The 19,418-nt window shown below is 47.2% G+C and overlaps 1 protein-coding gene across 15 annotated transcripts in view; it reads right to left on the bottom strand.

Moving 5' to 3' along the window:
- SUFU (SUFU negative regulator of hedgehog signaling) overlaps positions 1 to 19,418 on the bottom strand; it is an 87,338-nt gene that overhangs the window by 29,441 nt on the left and 38,479 nt on the right. For 11 of the 15 annotated variants that reach the window (XR_004972140.1, XR_004972137.1, XR_004972139.1 and 8 more), the window contains exons 4-9: positions 7,612 to 7,707; positions 7,222 to 7,364; positions 6,270 to 6,355; positions 5,943 to 6,015; positions 2,442 to 2,598; positions 554 to 665 (exon numbers count right to left, since the gene is read on the bottom strand). Coding sequence is in view for 10 of the 15 variants with exons in the window: in XM_036336142.1 (XP_036192035.1) it covers positions 554 to 665; positions 2,442 to 2,598; positions 5,943 to 6,015; positions 6,270 to 6,355; positions 7,222 to 7,364; positions 7,612 to 7,707 (667 nt within the window). In the remaining 5 variants the exon portion in view is untranslated. The remainder of the gene's footprint in view (positions 1 to 553; positions 666 to 2,441; positions 2,599 to 5,942; positions 6,016 to 6,269; positions 6,356 to 7,221; positions 7,365 to 7,611; positions 7,708 to 19,418) is intronic. The other 4 variants (XM_036336145.1, XM_036336148.1, XM_036336140.1 and 1 more) reach the window with 3 other exon arrangements.

Here is a 19,418-nt window from a genome sequence, read left to right on the forward strand (position 1 = left end):
GCTATGGAGGCCCCTGGATAGGCAGCAGAGGCCTGCAAGGGACTTCCCTTCCCTGCCCTGGGCCCCATGGAAGGCAGGCAGGAAGAAGGGCCTCAGTAGCAGGCGTCCAGTATGGGGCTGGCCAGACAGTGAGGCCCCTAGGGTTGCAGCTATCAGCCGGAGACCAGGCTCCAGGAAGGAAGGAAGGGCAACTCTGGTCGAGGCTGAGATAAGGGGGAGGCGTGCTCAGCACAATGGGCTCCCACAAGGCTGGGAGGCCCCAACTCAGATTTTGCCCCAATTTGGCCTCCCGTCTGCTCACACAGCCCATATAAATATTTACTAATGTTTATATTTCTGCTCCGCTGGGTCCCCTCTGAGGCCCTTTCCTATCTATGACCCACAGATCCGTATTCCCCAGACCCTGGGCCCATCCAGCAAGGGCTATCAGCATTGTTCTCTCTCATGCAAGCCACAGAAACAGGCCCTTCAGGACAAAACTGTCCCCTTGTCCCAGCCCTGGGACATTGCTAACAGGTAGCTGTACTAAGCCCCGCTGTGGTAGGGAACTTACGGGGCCCGGTCATGGGTGAGGCCATTCTGTCGCTGAGGGTTGATTGGTGGAAGGACGGGTTTGCTGTTGATCTCAAGTCCTCTCCTCAGGGTCTCCCGGATCTGCTCCGTGTCTGCAACAACACCACTAAGTTGTCTAGTGGTCCTTTGGACTCCCAGCATCCCCCAACCCGGCCCTTGGAACCTGGTTCCGTAGACATGCTGGGGAAAGGCCCCCAGGAAGGCCTCCTGAGCCTGCTCTAGGCATCAGCTGCGAGATCTGAGTGGGTGCAGCGTGAGGACACAGGGCTGATAAGATATCATGTTCTCAAGAAACTTTTGGTCTGAAGAGGCCATTCTTGTAGAAGACAAGGGGTGGCCTCCAAGACAGGGCTCTTCTCCACTGTCCTTTCCCTTCCTGAAGTTAGGTGCCAGCTCTAACTTTAACATAGTTCCAGGCAGTGACTCCCAAGACCATCCACAGATTCTGCCCACTGAAATGGGTGCCCGTAAAGGCTGTAAGTGCCCTGCCATGAATGGTAAAGTGTCTCTTACACACATTTCTGGATTTTGAGTGGCCAGCTAGTATGTGGTCCTGCTACTCCTTCCCTGTGGGCTGGGTCAGTGAGATGCTGAGGTCATCTCCCCTTGGCCCAGGTACCCTGCCTCTCCATGAGTCTGGCAAAGGCCAAGAGATGAGAAAGGAGTCCCGGGTGGGATTATTTCTTTGCAAGTTGCTTTGCTGGTCTTTGGGTGAAGCCTACTAGTCTGATCCCCTATATTGGTATTCTGGCCTAAGTCTTACCTCCACAAACTACAAACACATACAGAAAAGCAAATTAACATCGGCTGCTCAAAGGATGGGCTTGGAGTGGATGATGGAGGCGATTATTAACTTTTCTAATGGTTTGACTTGTTATAGGAGCATGGATTACTTTTATAATTTAAAAAAATATCCAATGATGATGAAATTTTGGACAAGATTATGAATTCCTCCTTAAATTACCTCTTTTGTCAAAAGTACTGAATGATTCCAGTAATTGTAAATGTTCTCTTGAAACCTCCCATGGGTTTGGCACAGATATTGGGTCAGATATTCGTGTTAGGGTTTTAAGTTGTCCTTTATGGGAAGAAAACCTTTCATAAGTGCTATCACATATGCAGGCATTTTATTCAGGACTATGGGTATCTTATTGTTCAAAAAAATGAAGAAAAATGGAGGAATAGAGAAAAGAAGCAGAAAAAGAAGCTGTATATTTGTAAATGGCTGCTGTTCTTTTGGAGTTAGTATTGGATGCTCTTTGCTAAAAACCACAACTGTTTCTATAGCCAAGACCAACATGATGAGCTTCCAACAAGAGAGCCATATCCTCCTTCTCCATGGCCTCACCTGGAATGTAATGGGCACAGGGTCCCCTGCCCACAGCCCCTAGCACTGTATCTGCAGGACAGTGGGGCAGGGAAGTTTGCAAGCTGGCCTCACACTCAGGCCTCTTTTGTCTAAGGCCTGAGGCCAGAGTGATCCTCGGTCTGGCATGGTTTTCAGGCCAGAGCTGGGCCCTGAGTCAATTCCATGGGTGGCCGATGCTTGTTCTCTTGTACTTGGGTGGACTGTGGCCTTTTCCTGTAACTGTTCTATGGCTTCCACTCACCTCCATGACCTCAGATTGCAAGGGTCTAAAACACAATGGTCACTGCTGGTGGTACATTTGAAATACACACAAAAGGAACAGGAGAAATGGGTCAGCAAAGCTCCCTTAATCCCACCCTGCTGGAAGACTTCACATGCTGTTTAAATCCTGCCAGGAAAGAAACCATTGAAGGGGCCGTTTATGTCAGAGACCCATCCTACAGAGCCGGAAAACCAGGCCTGGGGAAAGAGGAGAAGGAAGCTGGGTGAGAGCTCCTACCTTTGCCAGAGAGCCGCCGGGGCTGTGTGCCTATGCAGATGCTCCGGCTGTCTTCGTCATCCTCAGGGGGCCGGCTCAGGTCATCCCAGGCACACTTGGCACTGACACCACTTAGATTGGAACCGTCCGTCTCGATGCCTTTATCAACTCTCTCCTGCTTAGAAAGAACCAAAGAGCCAGAGTTCCTTCAGCGAACCGGTGGCCCAAGGTCAACACTGCCTTTCCAGTATTTACTGAGCCCTTGTAGGTGCTGAGCACAGGACAAGTGCTAGAAGAGCAGGATCTCTAGCTATAACACATAGCAGTCTCTGCCAGCCACAGGACTCCTCTAGGGGAACCAGGGATTAGGGGAAGCAAGGAAGAAGAAAAATCCCAAGGGAAGCTTCTCTTCTATCATCAACCTTCAGTAAAAAGATCTTCACACCTGTTTCAAAGCCTCGGCTCTGCTCAACCCATGCAGGCCTGTGTTGCTAATGTGGCAGAACCAGGAACTATTTCCCTAAGGAAAAGCACGGTCCTTCCTCTCCTCCCATCATCCAGGAAGAACCTCCTCAGTTGCTGCTACAGAGAACGAGATGGAAGCTGGCACCGGTGGGAGAGAGGCCAGGACTCAGACCAGCTTCTCCCTGGCTCCACATCTGCAGTTTCCCCTTCTAACAGCAGGGGGAGTGGTCACCGTGAAGCACCACCACAGAGCAGAAGGGCAGGACTTCCTACACTGCTAACTTGTTGGACAAAGGACTCTGGATGAAGTTTATTTCCATTACTTGGAATGAAATGGGTGCCTGGAGGTCAGTGACCATCTGCAGGCCTCACCTGAGGCTCTGCCTTCGTGCAGGCCTTGGCACTGTTGAGTCCGAACACCCTCCAAATGGCCTTGCCAAATGGCCTTGAGGAAGAGTCATGACCAAACACCCCACCGCTGGGGTTTCTGGTAAAACACAGTTTTGTGAGGTTGGGCTTTGGATTAAAGGTCATCTGGAAGGCTCTAATAATTTCGCTCATAAACAACCATGTGGGCCAAACAAAGCTCCTGAGTGAGCACCTCAATAAGAGTCTGCACGCCCTTCTCTCCAGGCCTCCACAAGCACCATCTGGCTGCTGATGGGCCAGGGAGCCTAACTTGGGAAGCACAAGGTAAGCTTACATACTAGTAAGGTCCTTTTTCTTGAGACTAGGCCTTGCTCTGTATGCCTCCCTCTCATCAATCACACTCTCCTCCTTTCCAGTGCTACCACTAGCCTGGGCAAAGTTGGGCTTCTCAGCAGTGACAGGGACAGGCTGATGAAAGGGAGCAGCTCTGTGCTCCAGGCAGAAGCATGTGGGGCCTAGTTTGCTTAGGGTAGAGTCTGATTTTTCCCCTCTCTCTAGTGGCCAACCTAAAGCCCCTTACTGACTCAAAAAGCTACGAATACCTCTTGGCTCAACTAGCTAAGACCACTTACTTTATAAGTAAAAAAGAAAGAGTTAAGACCTAGAGAAGTTAAGGGACTTGTTTAGGCACACACCTAGCCAGTGGTAGAGCTTGGAGCAAAGGAACAGGAGCCAACCTAAAATGAACCACTTGCAAGCAGGCCCAGACTGGCACACATGAGCACAGAGGAGTTCCCACTTGGCACAGAGTCACCAGGAAAAAAAGCTGGACTTTCTCATCAAGGTCTGCCTGCTTACTTTTATTATTATTATTTTTTAATCCTCACCCGAGGATATTTTTCCATTGATTATTAGAGAGAGTGGAAGAGAGAGGGAAAGACGGAGAGAAATATTGATGTGAGAAAAGCACATCGATTAGTTGCCTCCTGCATGAGTCCTGACCAGGGTCCAGGCCAGGGAGGAGCCTGCAACCAAGGTACATGCCCTTGACCGGAATCAAACCCAGGATCCTTCAGTCCACAGGCCAATGCTCTATCCACTGATCCAAACCACCTAGGGCTGCCTGCTTACTTATAAAGATGACTAGGGCCTGGCTGGTGTGGCTCAGTGGCTGAGCGCTGACGTATAAACCAGAAGAGTCATGGTTTGATTCCCAGTCAGGGTACATGCCCAAGTTGTGAGCTTCATCCTCAGTGTGGTGCATGTAGGAGGCAGCTGATCAATGATTCTCTCATCACTGATGTTTCTTTCTCTTCCTCTCCCTTCCTCTCTAAAATCAATAAAAATATATATTTTTAAAAAAATACAAACAATCCCCTAAGTACCCTTGGTCCTGCTAGCTGGTTGAGGGGGAGCCTAAAGATTAGGAAGAGAACTATTCTTGGCATGCAGGAAATGACAGGCTACTTATTACCCTATTAGTTCAAAGGACCAGGTTTTTCTCAATACTTGGCACTTATGATGGGGGTAAAACAACAGCCCACAGTGTCCCATGCTGGATCCCAGTGTGGCTGTAGTACAAGGGTTTAGGGAAACATACCCTTAGTGGTTCCTGGTTCTTGCATAAGCAGAAGTTACAAGGAAACCAAGTTTAAAGTAGAGATAACAGAGGATCCTGGCAGCAATTTGAAAACTTCAGTGTTAAAGGCACTAGGAAAATGGAGGAGCCTCATCTGTGGATGAGTAGGCTTTCTACCCAAGAACTCACAGGTCTGCAGTAAAGAAGGCAGGGACTGCTGGCTATGTGTCTGCCTCTTCCCTGCCACCTCTTATCCCTCCTAGAGGACATGTAACTCCTGCAGCTGCCTGTGTCCTACCAGATTTTCACAGAAGCAATGACCTGCAACTGGCCGGGGCAAAGTAGAGGCAGACACATGCCAGGCACATTACAGCTTTCTGCTGCTCCTGCTTCATAAGCAACCAGTAAGAAAGGAAGTTATGCTCTATGTAGCTTTCAAAATTCACCTGCCTGCAAAAAAGAGTGCTTCTTCTAAAAAAATCAAAGATGACACTGAAACTCTATACAGCCAGGCCACATGAATGGCAACTGCAGGCCTATGGGTATGAAGACTTCCTTTACACATCAAGAAATTCCAGCCTACCCAGGGAAGGAGCTTGGTATCTGACTGGTCAAGATGAAAATGTATCTAGAAAGGGATAAGACCATTAGACCAATCAGGACTCCCCACTGCAACATGGCTGTGACATCACCGATTCTGTCTGTTATAGGATATTGGTGACAGTGGTGGCATGGCTCCCTCAAAGAAAGTCTATGTTCTTTATAGAAGGGGGAAGTGGGAGGGTGAATACTGAGCTAGCAATAGCCACTATACTGATTTAGTTGCTAGCGATCATATTTTTGAACATCAGGTTTATTGATATGTGATTTGCATACAATAAAATTTCCTTTTAAAATGCAAAAATACATGTGTCTGAGACCAGTTTTCCTGGTCTGAAATTTCTGTTCCCTTATGCACTCTGCAGAATTCAGGGGACAAGTTCCAAATCATGCCACATGTCTACTCACTCACAAATAAAGCTCCTTGTTTTCCCAGGATGAAAGCCAGTGCTATTTGGAAGAGGCCTAGGCACAGTGTGCTAGAAAGGTTTTCCTCACTCAAGACATACTTGCAGGTGTGGATCGATCTCAAATATGGTCTCTCCCCTCCGCATGTCAGTTATCAGCCAGGGGCCGCCAGCGCTGTGGATAAAGAAAGGGGGCAGGAGGGTCTGGGCTGGGCCTACAGCCTGCCCTGCTTGCTGCCCCAGGCCCAGAATACAAGGGAGTGGTCACTGGTCGGGGCCATCAGGGAGCGAGTTGTCAGGAAGCCCTGATGTGAAAAGCCAGTGCCTGAACAGCCATGTAAGGGGAAGCCCACATGTGGGGGAAGAAGGGAGTCCCACCCCAGGCCTGGGAAGCCAGGCACCCACCTCATAGGGAGGGGGTGTACTCACATGGGCACCATCCGCAGCAGCTCCAGGATACCCTGCCCATTCCACTGCTGGGCTGCATGGAGTTCCTCAGTGCAGACACCAACGATCTGGGACCCAGAGACAAGATGCCATAGTGAGTCAATGGCTATTCCTCCTACCCATCCAGAAGGTCAGCCACCCAGACTCTGTCAGTGTCACTTCAAGTGATGGGACTACAGGCAGCATCTGTGCTCAGAGGCTAGTGCATCCAAAATGGGATGGTTCCCTCAGGAGGAAATAGTTGCCTGGCCAGGATACGGATGGGTCCACAGATGCGGCACTGATGGCTGATACTTTGCCCTGCTGTGATAGGCCAGGTATCTGGTGACACAAAGTCAAGTCCTTGACTGCAGAGAAAATCAGGGCCCTGCCAACTCAGGATGTCCCTAGAAGTAGTGGAGGTTCTGCCCAATCTAGGATCATGGGGAATGTAAATAGGAGATTTTGAAACTCTTCAAGCTCGAAACAACAACCAAAGGGCCCAGCAGATGGCAGAAGAGCTCCCTTCCTCATCAGGGGCTAAGCCTTTGGTCAATCTCAAGAGAAACAACTGAATCTTCACGCAGACCCATCAGGATCACAAAGAGGCCCTCTGCAGCTGGGGTGGATGCATACACCAAAGCTGCATTCCTGCTGGAAGTTACTGTGCCTGTGGCTGCCTGGGTCTTAACTAGTTCACAGAAATACCCTCCCCGTTACCCGCCTCTGCTATAACCATCCTCTCCTACCCAAATGGCCCCTTCCCTTTCCCCCTTCTCCCCCTCAGCAGGTTAAATCAGACCCTCTGAATCGACCTGATAAACAGAGGGAGGAGAAAATGGGAAAAGAACAAGGAAATCTCCCGTTCCTTTCACTCTCTCCACCCAAGCCCTCCTGCCCTCCCAGGACTTTTCCCACAGGGAAGGCTCGCGCCCATGTCCAACCTGTGCCTCACCTGGAGGAAGGTAACGACCCCAAAGGGTGTCTGCACAGGTTGCATCTGCGGGTCCTCTGTCAGCAGCATGTGCTGAATTCTTGACTCACTGTTATCCAAAGGGCTGTGCCAAGACACGTGATCCCCACTGCAGAAGGTGTTCTCTGTGGGAGAGACAGGAGAATCCTCGGTGTTTGAGGCCCTGCATCCAGGCCCAGAACTCAGCCTGCGATCTGAGAAGCCCAGGCTGGAAGGCCGCCCCAGGCTTCCAAGGTAGTCCCTGTGAAGGAGGGGAAGCATCCACACAGGTGAGGGCAGAGTCTGAATGTTTCCCCCAAGCCAAATGCACTCCTACTGGCCAGTTCGGCCAGCCTTCCACAGAAAGGACAGGCTGCTAGTGTGCATGCTCACTTGGCCTGCAAGTCCAAAGCCAGAATTCTGGCATCTGCTCCACTTCCCCGGCACCTTCACTTCTTGGGGTGGGGTCGGGGACAGTCATGATTGGACCTACCAAGAAAGAATAAAGTGTTTTATTGTGGGGCCCCCTGAATAGGGAGACTGGAGGGCAGTGAAAGCCTTTCACCTTGGACAAACAGAACAGGGTTTATGTGCTGCTGAAACTGCTCAAAAGAGAACACCTTTGATGTCTGTCAGCAGTTTCCCCCAGGAAGACAGATTTAGGGAACAGTCCCTCAGGGAGATGCACTAGAGACCAGCAAAAGTCTGAATTGTGTCCCACACACCGTGGCAGAGACATACAGACTTGGGGGCCGGGGGCTGTTTCCATGAGGACATAGATACTGCGCCCAGGCTGCCTAACAGAAACATGTGCAAACACAGCCACCTCATAGCCTTACCACTGAACTTCACACAAATCCATTACTCAAAAAAGTTTAAGGCAGCATAACCACAAGGGAAAAACCACCTATGCGGTATGAAGTCTCCACTACCCCTGACTTTTATCTTGGGTGCCCTTCAAAGGAACTCTGCATTTACCAGCCTGTATGCATCTATAGGTTCTCTCTATCTTGTTTCTTCTAAGACATATGCAGCACCATTTTGTACGTTTCATATATCTTGGAATCATTTCACATCAGCACAGAGAAAGCTACCTTATTCTTTAAATGGCTGTATGGCAGTTCACCATGGTCTATCACATATAATCTAGGGTCTCAACAGCTGAGGTCCTCTCACTTTTTATTAATATTTGAAGCAAGGCAGAAAACACACACACACACCAGCCTGAAGGCCTGAGAGCACATCTGCTCGCATTTGTCTTGGTCTAAATACTCCCTCCTGTGTGAGGTGAAGTGTACACTACTTTTTCTAAGAGACAGGCTTGGGTTATTGGTCCTAACCTCAAAAGCATTCATTCAGGGGGGAGAAGAAAGACTTCTTCCTCTAAGAGACATGAAATAATAAAGGGGAGAGAGGGCCTGGCTCCAGGCAGAGCCAACTACAAACCCCTCTTTCTGGACTCACTCTTCCCAGATTTCCTCTCCTTTACAGAAGTGCATGTCTATAAGTATCTACAAGTTAGAAACAATGTCACAAGTAAACACTGAATTAGTAATTAAAAGCTTCCTCCACAATTAAAGGGTTCAGGTCCAGATGGCTTCACTGGTAAATTCTACCAAACATTCAGAGAAGAATTAATAGTAATTCTTCACAAACTATTTAAATTAAAAAAAAAAAGTAACACTTTACAATTAATTCTATGAGGCCAATATTACCCTGATACCAAAATCAGACAAAGGCACCACAAGCAAAGAAAGCCATAAATCAGTAGCTCTGATGCATAGTCCTCAAGACTTGAGACACAAAGTCCTCAAGAAAATACAGGCAAACTGGACACAGCAACATACGAAAGGGTTATATACAACGACCAAGTGAGATTTAACCCAAAAATATAAGGTTGGTGTAGAAGTAACATAAGAAAATAAATGTAATATTGATATAGTATGTCAATAGACTAAAGGTTTAAAAAAACACATAATCATCTCAGTAGACACAGAAAAAGCATTCAGCAAAATCGAATACTCTTTCATGATAAAAACACTCAAACTGGAATAGATAGGAACTTCCTCAATCTGTTAAAGGGCATCTACAAAAAAACCTACAGCTAACATCATACTTGATGGTGAAAGACTGAATTATTTCCCTCTAAGATCAGGAACAAGACAAAGATTCCCACTCTTACCACTTCTATTCAACACTGTACTTCATGAACCTTAGAAACATTACACTAACTGAAAGAAGCCAGTCCCCAAAGGCCATATATGATGCCATTTACATGGAATCTCCAGAACAGTCACATCTACATAGACAGATAGATTAGTGGTTGCTAGGGGGGAATGGGGAGTGACTGATATGAGTTTACTTTTGGGGGTGATGAAAATGTTCTAGGGTTCATTGTGGTGATGGTTTCACAACAATGAATAACATGGTATGTGAATTATATCTCAATAAAGATGTTAAGAAAAAAGAAAGAAGGCAAAAGGAAAGAACCTGGGGGAAAGGCAAAGTGTGTGAAGCCAGGCCAAGGCCCTGGATTCCTTGTCACCACCTCCTCAGGATAAGCAGCCGAGTCTGGGAGAGGCCTCACTCATAATGCCCAGACATCACACATATTATAGCTCTATGTGACCCGAACGATCACAGTCCAACATTTTCATTTTCTACAAATGAAGAAAGGACCCTCAAGACTGCCCAAGGTCATGGGGCAAGTCAGTGACGATAGAGCACAGTGAAACATTTCCCAAACTTCTGAGTCAGTGGTTCTCAACCTGTGGTCTTTCACCTAAGACCGTCGGAAAACACATATATAATTACATATTGTTTTTGTGATTAATCACTATGCTCTAATTATGTTCAATTTGTAACAATGAAAATACATCCTGCATATCAGATATTTACATGACGATTTATAACAGTAGCAAAATTACAGTTATGAAGCAGCAATGAAAATAATTTTATGGTTGGGGGTCACCACAACATGAGGAACTGTATTAAAGGGTCGCGGCATTAGGAAGGTTGAGAACCACTGTTCTGAGTTATCCGTAACACTGTCAGGATTTTTAACATATATCTGCATACCACCTGTACTATTACCTACCTGTCTCCCTCCCCCGCCCGTAAAATTGACTCACTTTAAAAACCTAAACAAACTTACTTTAAATAGAAATCTCCTATCACAACACTAAATAGGGAAAATCAGTGTTGCTCACTGTAAAGTAGATGACTTCAAAATGATTGAATGAAAACAAAATATTTTAAATCTCTAACAGATACTGTTGCTTACCTAACCTTGTTAAAACTGAAATGATCAAGGGTTAAAGAGCTGTTAAGAATTAAAGAGTGAGTCATATCAAACTGACAAAAAGAGCAGGACTGAGTCAGAGCTCTGAAGAGGAAAGAGAGTCCTCACTATTCATGTTACTGAATGCCGTGTCCAGTTACCATCTAAATCTCCTGCTGGCTTTGGCAAATCATGGCAGCATGGGTAATTTTGCAGCTGGGAAAGCCCTATGCTATTTGCCTCTGCCCCTTACTAGTTGTGACCCTGGGCAACTTCTAAGCCTGTTCCCTCATCTGTTAGCAGGAAACAGTGCGCCCGCTTGGCGTGCTCTCCACTGCTGCATGTATGACTCTACTCCTGCCCTGGAATGCAGTGCAGCTACTCCCACCCAGGTCCCAGTTCCTTTACCAGGAAGCAGGACCAGCCACAGAGCCTGTAGGTAACAACAATTGCCAGTAGGTGGCACCATCACTCCTGATTTAAGAAAGCTGGGCCAAAAAAAAAAAAAAAAGAAAAGAAAGCTGGGCCAGTTCCCTCCAATGCTTCTGGTCTAGCTGACTTCTGGTCTGTAGAAATATACCCCAAACCTGAAAGGTTCTTAGACTGGAAATAGGGAAAGGACTGGAAAGGTTTGAAGCCATGACCTTTTATGAACCAGAATCGACATTTATAAATGTTGCCCTAACCAGTGTGGCTCAATGGATAGAGCGTCGGCCTGCAGACTGAAGGGTCCCAGGTTCGATTCCGGTCGAGGGCATGTACCTTGGTTGCGGGCATATCCCCAGTACGGAGTGTGCAGGAGGCAGCTGATCGATGTTTCTCTCTCATCGATGTTTCTAATTTTCTACCCCTCTCCCCGCCTCTCTGTAAAAAAAATCAATAAAATATATATTTTTAAAAAATAAAAATAAATGTTGTCCAAACCTAAACTATTTAAATGAAGAATGACTAAAGGGTACACTTAATTTGGGAAGGAGTGCAAGTTAGGCAGCCGGGAGAGGAGACTGTAAAGCAGGGAAGGGAAACAGACCCAGTTCTAGGACCAACACACCTCCCTGGTGTGTGTGATCCAGCTCTGGCAGAATGTACTAGTGAGCTACAGGAGGGCAGGTGAGGAGAACGCATAACCACACACAGAAAGGTTTAGAGAGCAGGAGGGGGACAACCTTTCCTTCCCTAGCCCTGCCTGATGGGAGAACTAGCTGTATCAGCTCTGCTGTGGCCAAGAAACAGCCTTTCTTAACAATGAAAGAGCCTTGGTCACAGTTTTCAAGCTTGGGACAAAGCCACAAAGGGCTCATTCTTGAGTCTGCTCTGGTCTTTATTTCTGGATGCTCAGCCCCATTCTGTGTGGAGCCACGGTGGGTCTCAGCACTCGGGCCCCAGCGCTCACCCCAGGAAGCTCTCAGACCCCTTGAGAGGGTTTTCAAATGCTAATGAGGCCTCAGTCAGAGGCCCAGCTGTTCTGTCCAGTGGTTAGAGAGCTCCTCCCTCTCCCTTCCTCTCGGGCTGCCTGAAGTACCCTAACCAAGAAATTAGGATGCAAATCTCTGGGACCCCTACCCAAACCACGTAGCAGAGGGGCTCTCTGGGATCCGAAGGCAGGCCATTTCCCTCTTCCTCTGACCTCCCTCAGTTGCTGCCTGTTTGGCAAATTCACCGGAGGGGGACTACCACCTTAGGGTGGCAAAAAGGGTCCAGAAACTTCCAGGTACAGTTCTGTCCTTGTTTCATTGACAGAAAGGTTTTGTTACTCTATGTTTCTATCCCCATTAACAAACAGCTCCCTGGCAAGAACTCTTTAAAAAGTTGGGTGACGGGGATGTGGGTGTGCAGATTCTAACTGGCCCCTCAAATTGACCCTACCCCAACTCCCAAACATCCAGCTTTAGTCATGGTGGTTTGAAGCTGGACTGTGCCAGATATAATAAGTTAGCAAAATCTAGGGAAATGGGTTGCAGAAGAAAACAGCTATTGTTTGCAAAATAATTAGTGCTGCCTTTGAAATACTGAGAAACAAATATATCCTCCAAGAGTTCTTAATTCATCCCAACCCTGGAGAATGACTGTCTCCTTTCTGTGTAAAAGGACAGACCTAGTGATGTTCTACACAACAGCTCACAAAGCAAAAAGCAATCCCCCACCCCCCATGTCCTATCCCAGTGGTCAAAATTAACATGTTGGTCAGAGGAGAACAGGTTAATGTTGTCTTTTGAAGCCCAGAAGAGTGGGTTTCTCATGGCTGAAGCTGGGAGCCTGGGAGTCAAAAGCCCTTTTGAGTGTTCTGCACTGTTACATGCTTTCTGAGGACAGAGGGCAGGGGCCGGAAATCCTGCCGAACTGTGTCAGGTGTCAAATAAGTGGCTGGTCTGCAGAGGTGTTGTGGAAAGGCCAGGAAGACGGGAGGTGGCCAAACTAGGCTGGCAGTCTGGAGTCTGTCAACGTTGAGGTCAAACTTCTGAACAACAGGACAGCCATCACAGTCTCCCGAGAAACAGTCTCCGCCTTTCTTGCCTTCTTGGTCCTCACAAATCACCTTCACAACCAGGGCCCAAGTGTCCTATGTGATGACAGCCTCCTAGGAGGGCTTAGCAGTGCTTCTCTAAAATGCCAGATGTGCCCGAGTCACCCTCAGCAACACACACTGCTGGTAGGGAAGGTCAGATAGCATGCCCTCCTGTCTCCAAAAAGTGCCAGGGCGAAAGCAGCACACATGGGAGAATCTGGCCACTGCCTATGCCCACCCTCCTTCCTGAGAAGGTCCACGCTGCTGCTGCAGCCACTGTGGGCTGCTCGGCGGAGCTGGGCCCTGAGAAGGATTCCTCTGAGATTGGAAGATAACCCTTTACAGCCAACTGAAGGCCCACAAACTAAAATATACTTACGGGAGCAGAAACACAAGTCTGCACAGGCCCAGGCAGCCTATGACCCCCATGAGAGGAGGAGACAACGGAGGTTTTGCTAAATGAACCAGCTCTGGATGAGGCAGCGGAGGAGGTAAACTTCAAAGTCAGTCCTGATGGCCTCTGCCCAGCTCAGATGCTAACTGGAGCCTCTTAGTCTGACCACTGTCCCCACTGGGTCCCTCACATAATCCTATTATAATTTCTAAAACCCAGGGCTTTATCCTGGCTCTCAGCCAAGGGGGGGAGGGAGTGAGGATGTGTCTGACTAATTTACCTATTTTTCACTATATTTCCAAAAATGAGGAGGTCATAGCTATAGGACAGCCTGATGTCACTGCCACAGATTACATTTCTGAAGTCCTTAACACAAGCATGAGATACTACACTCATTGGGAGGGGGGTGACCCTAGGCACTACCCTTACTGTCCTAGCACCCTAAGACCCAGAGCCGCCTCCAGGCTTCTATCTCCACCTGACAGCACCCAAAGGAAGGCCACAGACTCTCTTCTCACTGGGGAAGAGCACGCATTTTTTCCGACTCTCCTCCCTCCAGGCTCCAAATAAAGCTGTGAGTGAGTGAGCACTTCCCTGCCTGCCCACTCTGACTCCTCATCCCACCCCAAGCCACACTTAAGAGCTCAGTTCAGAGCCTCGCAGCAGTGGTGAGGCAAGGCCTACCCTATAAACTCTGATAGCAGTTGAGAGCAATGATATATGCACATCACATGAGAGCAAAACATAAATTATGTCCTGGGTGATGCCCCTTTAACATTTGAGCCCTGCAAGGAGAGGATAAGAGCGGGATGCTCTGGAGCTCAGAGGCTTCACTTGGTACAAGCCAATGGAATTTGACACCCCTGCTCCTCTCCACACACATGCACAGCAGACAAGATCCTCATAGAGAAGGAGATCCTAGGAGCATATCTGCACAACAGCCCCACTGTGGGGCTTCAAATCTAACTCCTTCTAAGAAAGAAAAAATAACAATAAAACAACAAATCATGGATGGGAGAGGAAGAGAAACAGATTCTCTGTATGTGTTATAAGCTTTTGTGGCAAGTAGGCAAAGTTCTTCATAGCTGGATGGTGGGCAATTGTGAAGTTTTTTCCAACTGGTCAAGCAGTGAAGCAAGAAGAACTAACCCCCCCACCCCCCACCTTTTTAAAGTTCTGAATGCAGTTCTGTGACTTGAAAAGTTAATTTGAATGTTTAGTTAGAGAGTCTCCCTTAATTAACTCTGTCTGATATTAATTTGGCTAAATGTGGTTGCAAGACACTGTTTGGGAAGTGGATGTGCGGTACACTGATTAAATAAAAGGAGCAAGAAGAGACATGTTTGTTCTTACAAAACTGAAAGGAAACTTAAAGGATATTCCTTCTAGGTTTTGCCTAGAATCAAAGGAATCGCCACGGATCAGAAAGCCAGTCAGAGGAGACTCAAAATTGTTTCCCCATGTCTTTTCTCAAAACCTCTGGCTCTCCAGCCTCCATCCCCTCCCTCAAAGTCACAATCATAAAGGCAAAGAGTGAAGTGTAAGAAAAATCCCTTTTATAAGCAGGAAACTCAACTGACACACGGTGACAGCGGGGAGGTAGGAGGCTGTGGGCTGCTGGAGCCTGGGAGACCCTCACCCAGGAGCGAGTCTCTGGGGCTGCAGACCTTTCAGGATGGGCCCACTGCCGGCAATGGTGTGGCTTCCCCAGGAGCAGACTGTGAATCCCACACACTCGCCTGGTGCCTGCACACACAGGGCCAGGCAGGACACCTCTCTCTTGTGGAGGTGCGGGTGAGTACCTCAACTGCAAACAGAGCTCAGCAGGTTTGCCCACTGCAGTTTGCAGCTGTCACCAGACAAATCCTATTTCATCCACTATGTGCCCTGCCCTTTTTTTAAAGTTTTTTGTTGTTGTTAATCTCACCTGAGGATGTTTTTTCCCTATTGATTTTCAGAGAGAATGGAAGGAAAGGGGAAAGGGGAAGGGGAAAAGGAAGGGGAAGAGGAAGGGGAGGGGGGGAGGGGAGGGAGGGAGAGAGAGAGAGCGAGAGAAACATCAATGTGAGAGAGGCACATCGTTTGGTTGCCTCCTGCATGCACCCTGACCAGGGTAGGGAATGAACCTGCAATCCAGGTATGTGCCCTCGACCCTTCAGTGCTCGGGCTCTAACCACTGAGAACACCGGCCAGGGCTGTTCCGTGCCCTTCTGTAAGGAAACAGGTCCTTGCTCACCATTTCAAGAGACCCTTCTGCACTAAGATGGCAGGTGCTTTCACTTTTCTTTTAAAACAGCTCCATCTGTTTAGACACCTGTCAGTATGGGGAACAAGAGTCTTTTGCCCGAGGCTTGTAACTGGGCAAAACCTGCCCTTCCTGCCCTTGCTGCTCTCACTCGCCAGGGCTACTGCCCACACTCAGGTCAGATCCCAAGCCCCTTTGTTCTTAAAGCCGAAGTGACTGAGGTTTTAAACTTGCAGTTCCCTTACACATTTCACCACCACCCTCTCTGGCCCCAAATGTCAGGAGATCCTTTGAAGCTTTAAAATCAAGCATATGCTTCTACTCCTTTCATCTTTTTCCTGAAGAGACTAGTTAAATCCACAATGAAAATCCATGTAGTTGCCAGACACATGTAAACCAGCACAGTCACTCTGGAGGGCCGCATGGCAGACTCTATTAGCATAAAAGGTATTCCCTTTGACCTGATCATTCTACTGAGTGTCCACTCTAGAGCAAAACACATTCGCAGGAAGGAATGAGCAAGGATGCTCACAGCATCTGTGCGCTGCTGGCAATAGTGGAAAAATGGAAACCACCTAAATGTGCATCACTAGAGGAATGGTTAAATTATGGCTTATCCATGCTACAAAATCATAGGCAGCAGCTAAAAGAATTAGATAAATCTCTACATATTGACATGAAAAGATCTCTAAGACATACTGCAGGGGAGGTGGAGGCTCCTAAATTAACTAGACTAATGATGCTGGTCCTCTTGCCACAGACTTCAAACTTTTTCCATTTCTTTATTTTTCCTCCTCTCTTGGTGTTTATGGTCAGTTACATAAAAACAATCCCCTCTCTCCCTGGCAGCTTTTGTTTCTTAGTCCTATTTCTGTGCACGGCACATAGTTTCTTACTAGCACTTTGCGCATGTTTACTGCTTTGCGGCTCAGGGTTAACTGCCCTTACAACATCTAAAATCTGAAATCAAAATGGTAAACACATCTACAGACCAACACCGGACAGACCAGGTGAAGATACTGCACTGCTCTGCTCTTCTTCTGGGCTTGGGGGCAGAGCTGATGCACTTTTGCTGTGGAGCAAAGCTGCATTTGTATCTCTGAACATTCCCAAGTCAAAGAACTTTAGCATGGCCCTCATTTTGTCTCAATTCCAAAGAGGAATACCATCTTGCCCCACAGAAGTCTGGGAGTCAGGAGGGACACACTGCCCTAGGATAAACTTTTTTGCTTTGTTGTTGTTTTGTATTTGTTTGGGGAGTGGAGAGAGTTTTGTTCTTGGCAATTTGTTTTTCCTTCAAGGGAGCGGATGAGGAGGCCAGGATGTGACTTTGAACTTTTCAGGGGACCCTGGTCCTGCCCTGGCCCTGTGTACATAAAGCGTTTGGTTTCCAATTATTATGAAAAGAGAAACTTCCTGGAGCCAGGTGAGGAGTTAAGTAGACAAAACAAGAAATTCTTAGCTCGAGTGCTGTCCTCACTACAGAAAACATGCCTGTCTTCATCCAGTCTGCAAGTTCAAACATAGCCAAAAGTGGAACGGGGACCACTGAATGGCAGGCCTGGTGTGGCGCTGAGGGCTTCATCCCAGCATTCTCTGGAAGAAGCCACTGCTGAGTCACTAGATCCAGTCTGGCAGTACAGAAAACTGGATGAATTGATCAAACCAAACCAAGAAATCTCAATCTTTCTCCCCAGTCATACTGAAAGAGTCCGAGGAGGAAGGAGAGCACATGGTATAGAGGGACATGAGCACTGGAGAACCTGGTTCAAAAAATTCGTTTTCACTTAATCCGCTAGGCCTTGGCCAGCCCACCATACAGCCTTGTACTTCAAACTTCTCCAAAGCACATTTAAAAAAAAAATTTTTTTTTGCTCCAAATCTGAATTTTAGGCTTCAGAAATAAGCAAACAAAAATAATAACTTGTTATTGGTGAATTTTAAACTAAAATAGAGACAATAATACAATGAACTCCCATATACCCATCACTTGCCTTCAATAAGCATCAACTCATGGACAATCCTGAATCATCTATAACCACTACCCCAACTTCCCAAATAGTCACTCCAAATATACATATTGTGTTTACCCTCAAGTCCAAGGTAAAAACAGATCCTCAAGTGAAGAGTTCATGTAATGGCACTTTGCTTTATTCTCTGATGCATTTTCCTTTGCTTTATGACTTTAAACAAGTCACTTAACTTCTCTGCATCTGTTTTTTTGTGTATCAAAACATGATGATGTGATGATGCTACTGTCTACCTTGCAGGGTAGTTTTAGGATCAAATAAAATAATTAAAATATGTAACCCCGCCAGTGTGGCTCAATGGCTGAACATCGAATGATGAACCAGGAGGTTATGCATGGTTCGATTCCTGGTCAGGGCACATGCCCGGGTTTGGGGCTTGGTCCCCAGTAGGGGACATGCAGGAGGCAGCCAATCAATGAGTCTCTCTCATTGATGTTTCTATCTCTCTCTCCCTCTCCCTTCCTCTCTAAAATAAATTAAAATATATATATTTTTAAAAGAATTAAAATACATAAAAATTATCTTGTGTGCTGAAAGTACTATACAAGTTAAGCAACTGTTACTTATTTGAAAGATTCTACTACTGGAAAGCACGGCCACGTTTTACAGGAAAGAAGGAAGGCGGAAGGGCACAGTGGCAGGGAAGACACACAAAAGTCCATCCACAGTGGCGGAGCAGATAGCTTCTGCAGGGAGCCAGGATTCTAATTTTTGGCTTAAGAAACCCCCCCCCCCTTAATTTACATCAAGAAACACAGCTACAGTATTTACGGGTATACTGTCGAAGATCACCTAGCTGAGTCAGACCTGGAAGAGCCTGGGACAGAAAGCAAGAAGGGGAAGGAAGCAGGCGGTTTGCAGGCCAGACAGGAGCCCAGCAGAAGTGGTTGTCAACACACTGGAGTAGAAGAAAAATCAGCCTGTATTAGGTGGCCTCTGGGTTCAGTGGGCTGAGCTGCTAGATCACTAACCCCATACCCATCACTGAAAGCCCCTCCACAAAGGCCTGGGCCAGCAGTTGCCCACATTTATTAGACCAACTTCAGAGACAGTGAGTACACTGTCTCCTGAGGATTATCCATGTGAAGAAGTGCTTCCACATCCCAAAGAACAGTTAACAGCTTTCTAGTTCTCTCCTCTGGGCAACAAAGAAAAAGTCAAATCCCTCTTCCATATGGCAAGACCTCAAATATTTTTAAAACACCTGTTGTGCGTCATATTCACCACTCCTCACACCTCATCCCAAAGTCTTTTCTTCTTGACTAAAATGTTTCCAGTTTCCTCAGTTTTAAAGCTATTCCTCCCAGACCACGGTTCAAAGAACTTCTGCCAGTCTGAAAGCCACTCTTCTCTGGATATGCTCTGAGTTGTCAATGTCCCTCATAGAATGTTGCATCCAGGAGGGGCTGTTGTGTTGGAGATGGAACATGAAGCAGACACTTACTTCTGAGTACATGTGTAAAGAGCAGACGCCCCAGCCGAAACCGGTTTGGCTCAGTGGATAGAGCATCGGCCTGCAGACTAAAAGGTCCCAGGTTCGATTCCGGTCAAGGGCATGTACCTGGGTTGCGGGCACATCCCCAGTAGGAGATGTGCAGGAGGCAGCTGATCGATGTTTCTCTCTCATCGATGTTTCTAACTCTCTATCTCTCTCCCTTCCTTTCTGTAAAAAATCAATAAAATATATTAAAAAAAAGAAAAAAAAAGAAAAAAGAGCAGACGCCCAGCTGTCTATGTGTCTGCCC

Source organism: Myotis myotis, unplaced genomic scaffold (genome assembly GCF_014108235.1).
Source record: "Myotis myotis isolate mMyoMyo1 unplaced genomic scaffold, mMyoMyo1.p scaffold_m19_p_15, whole genome shotgun sequence".
NCBI lineage: Eukaryota > Metazoa > Chordata > Mammalia > Chiroptera > Vespertilionidae > Myotis > Myotis myotis.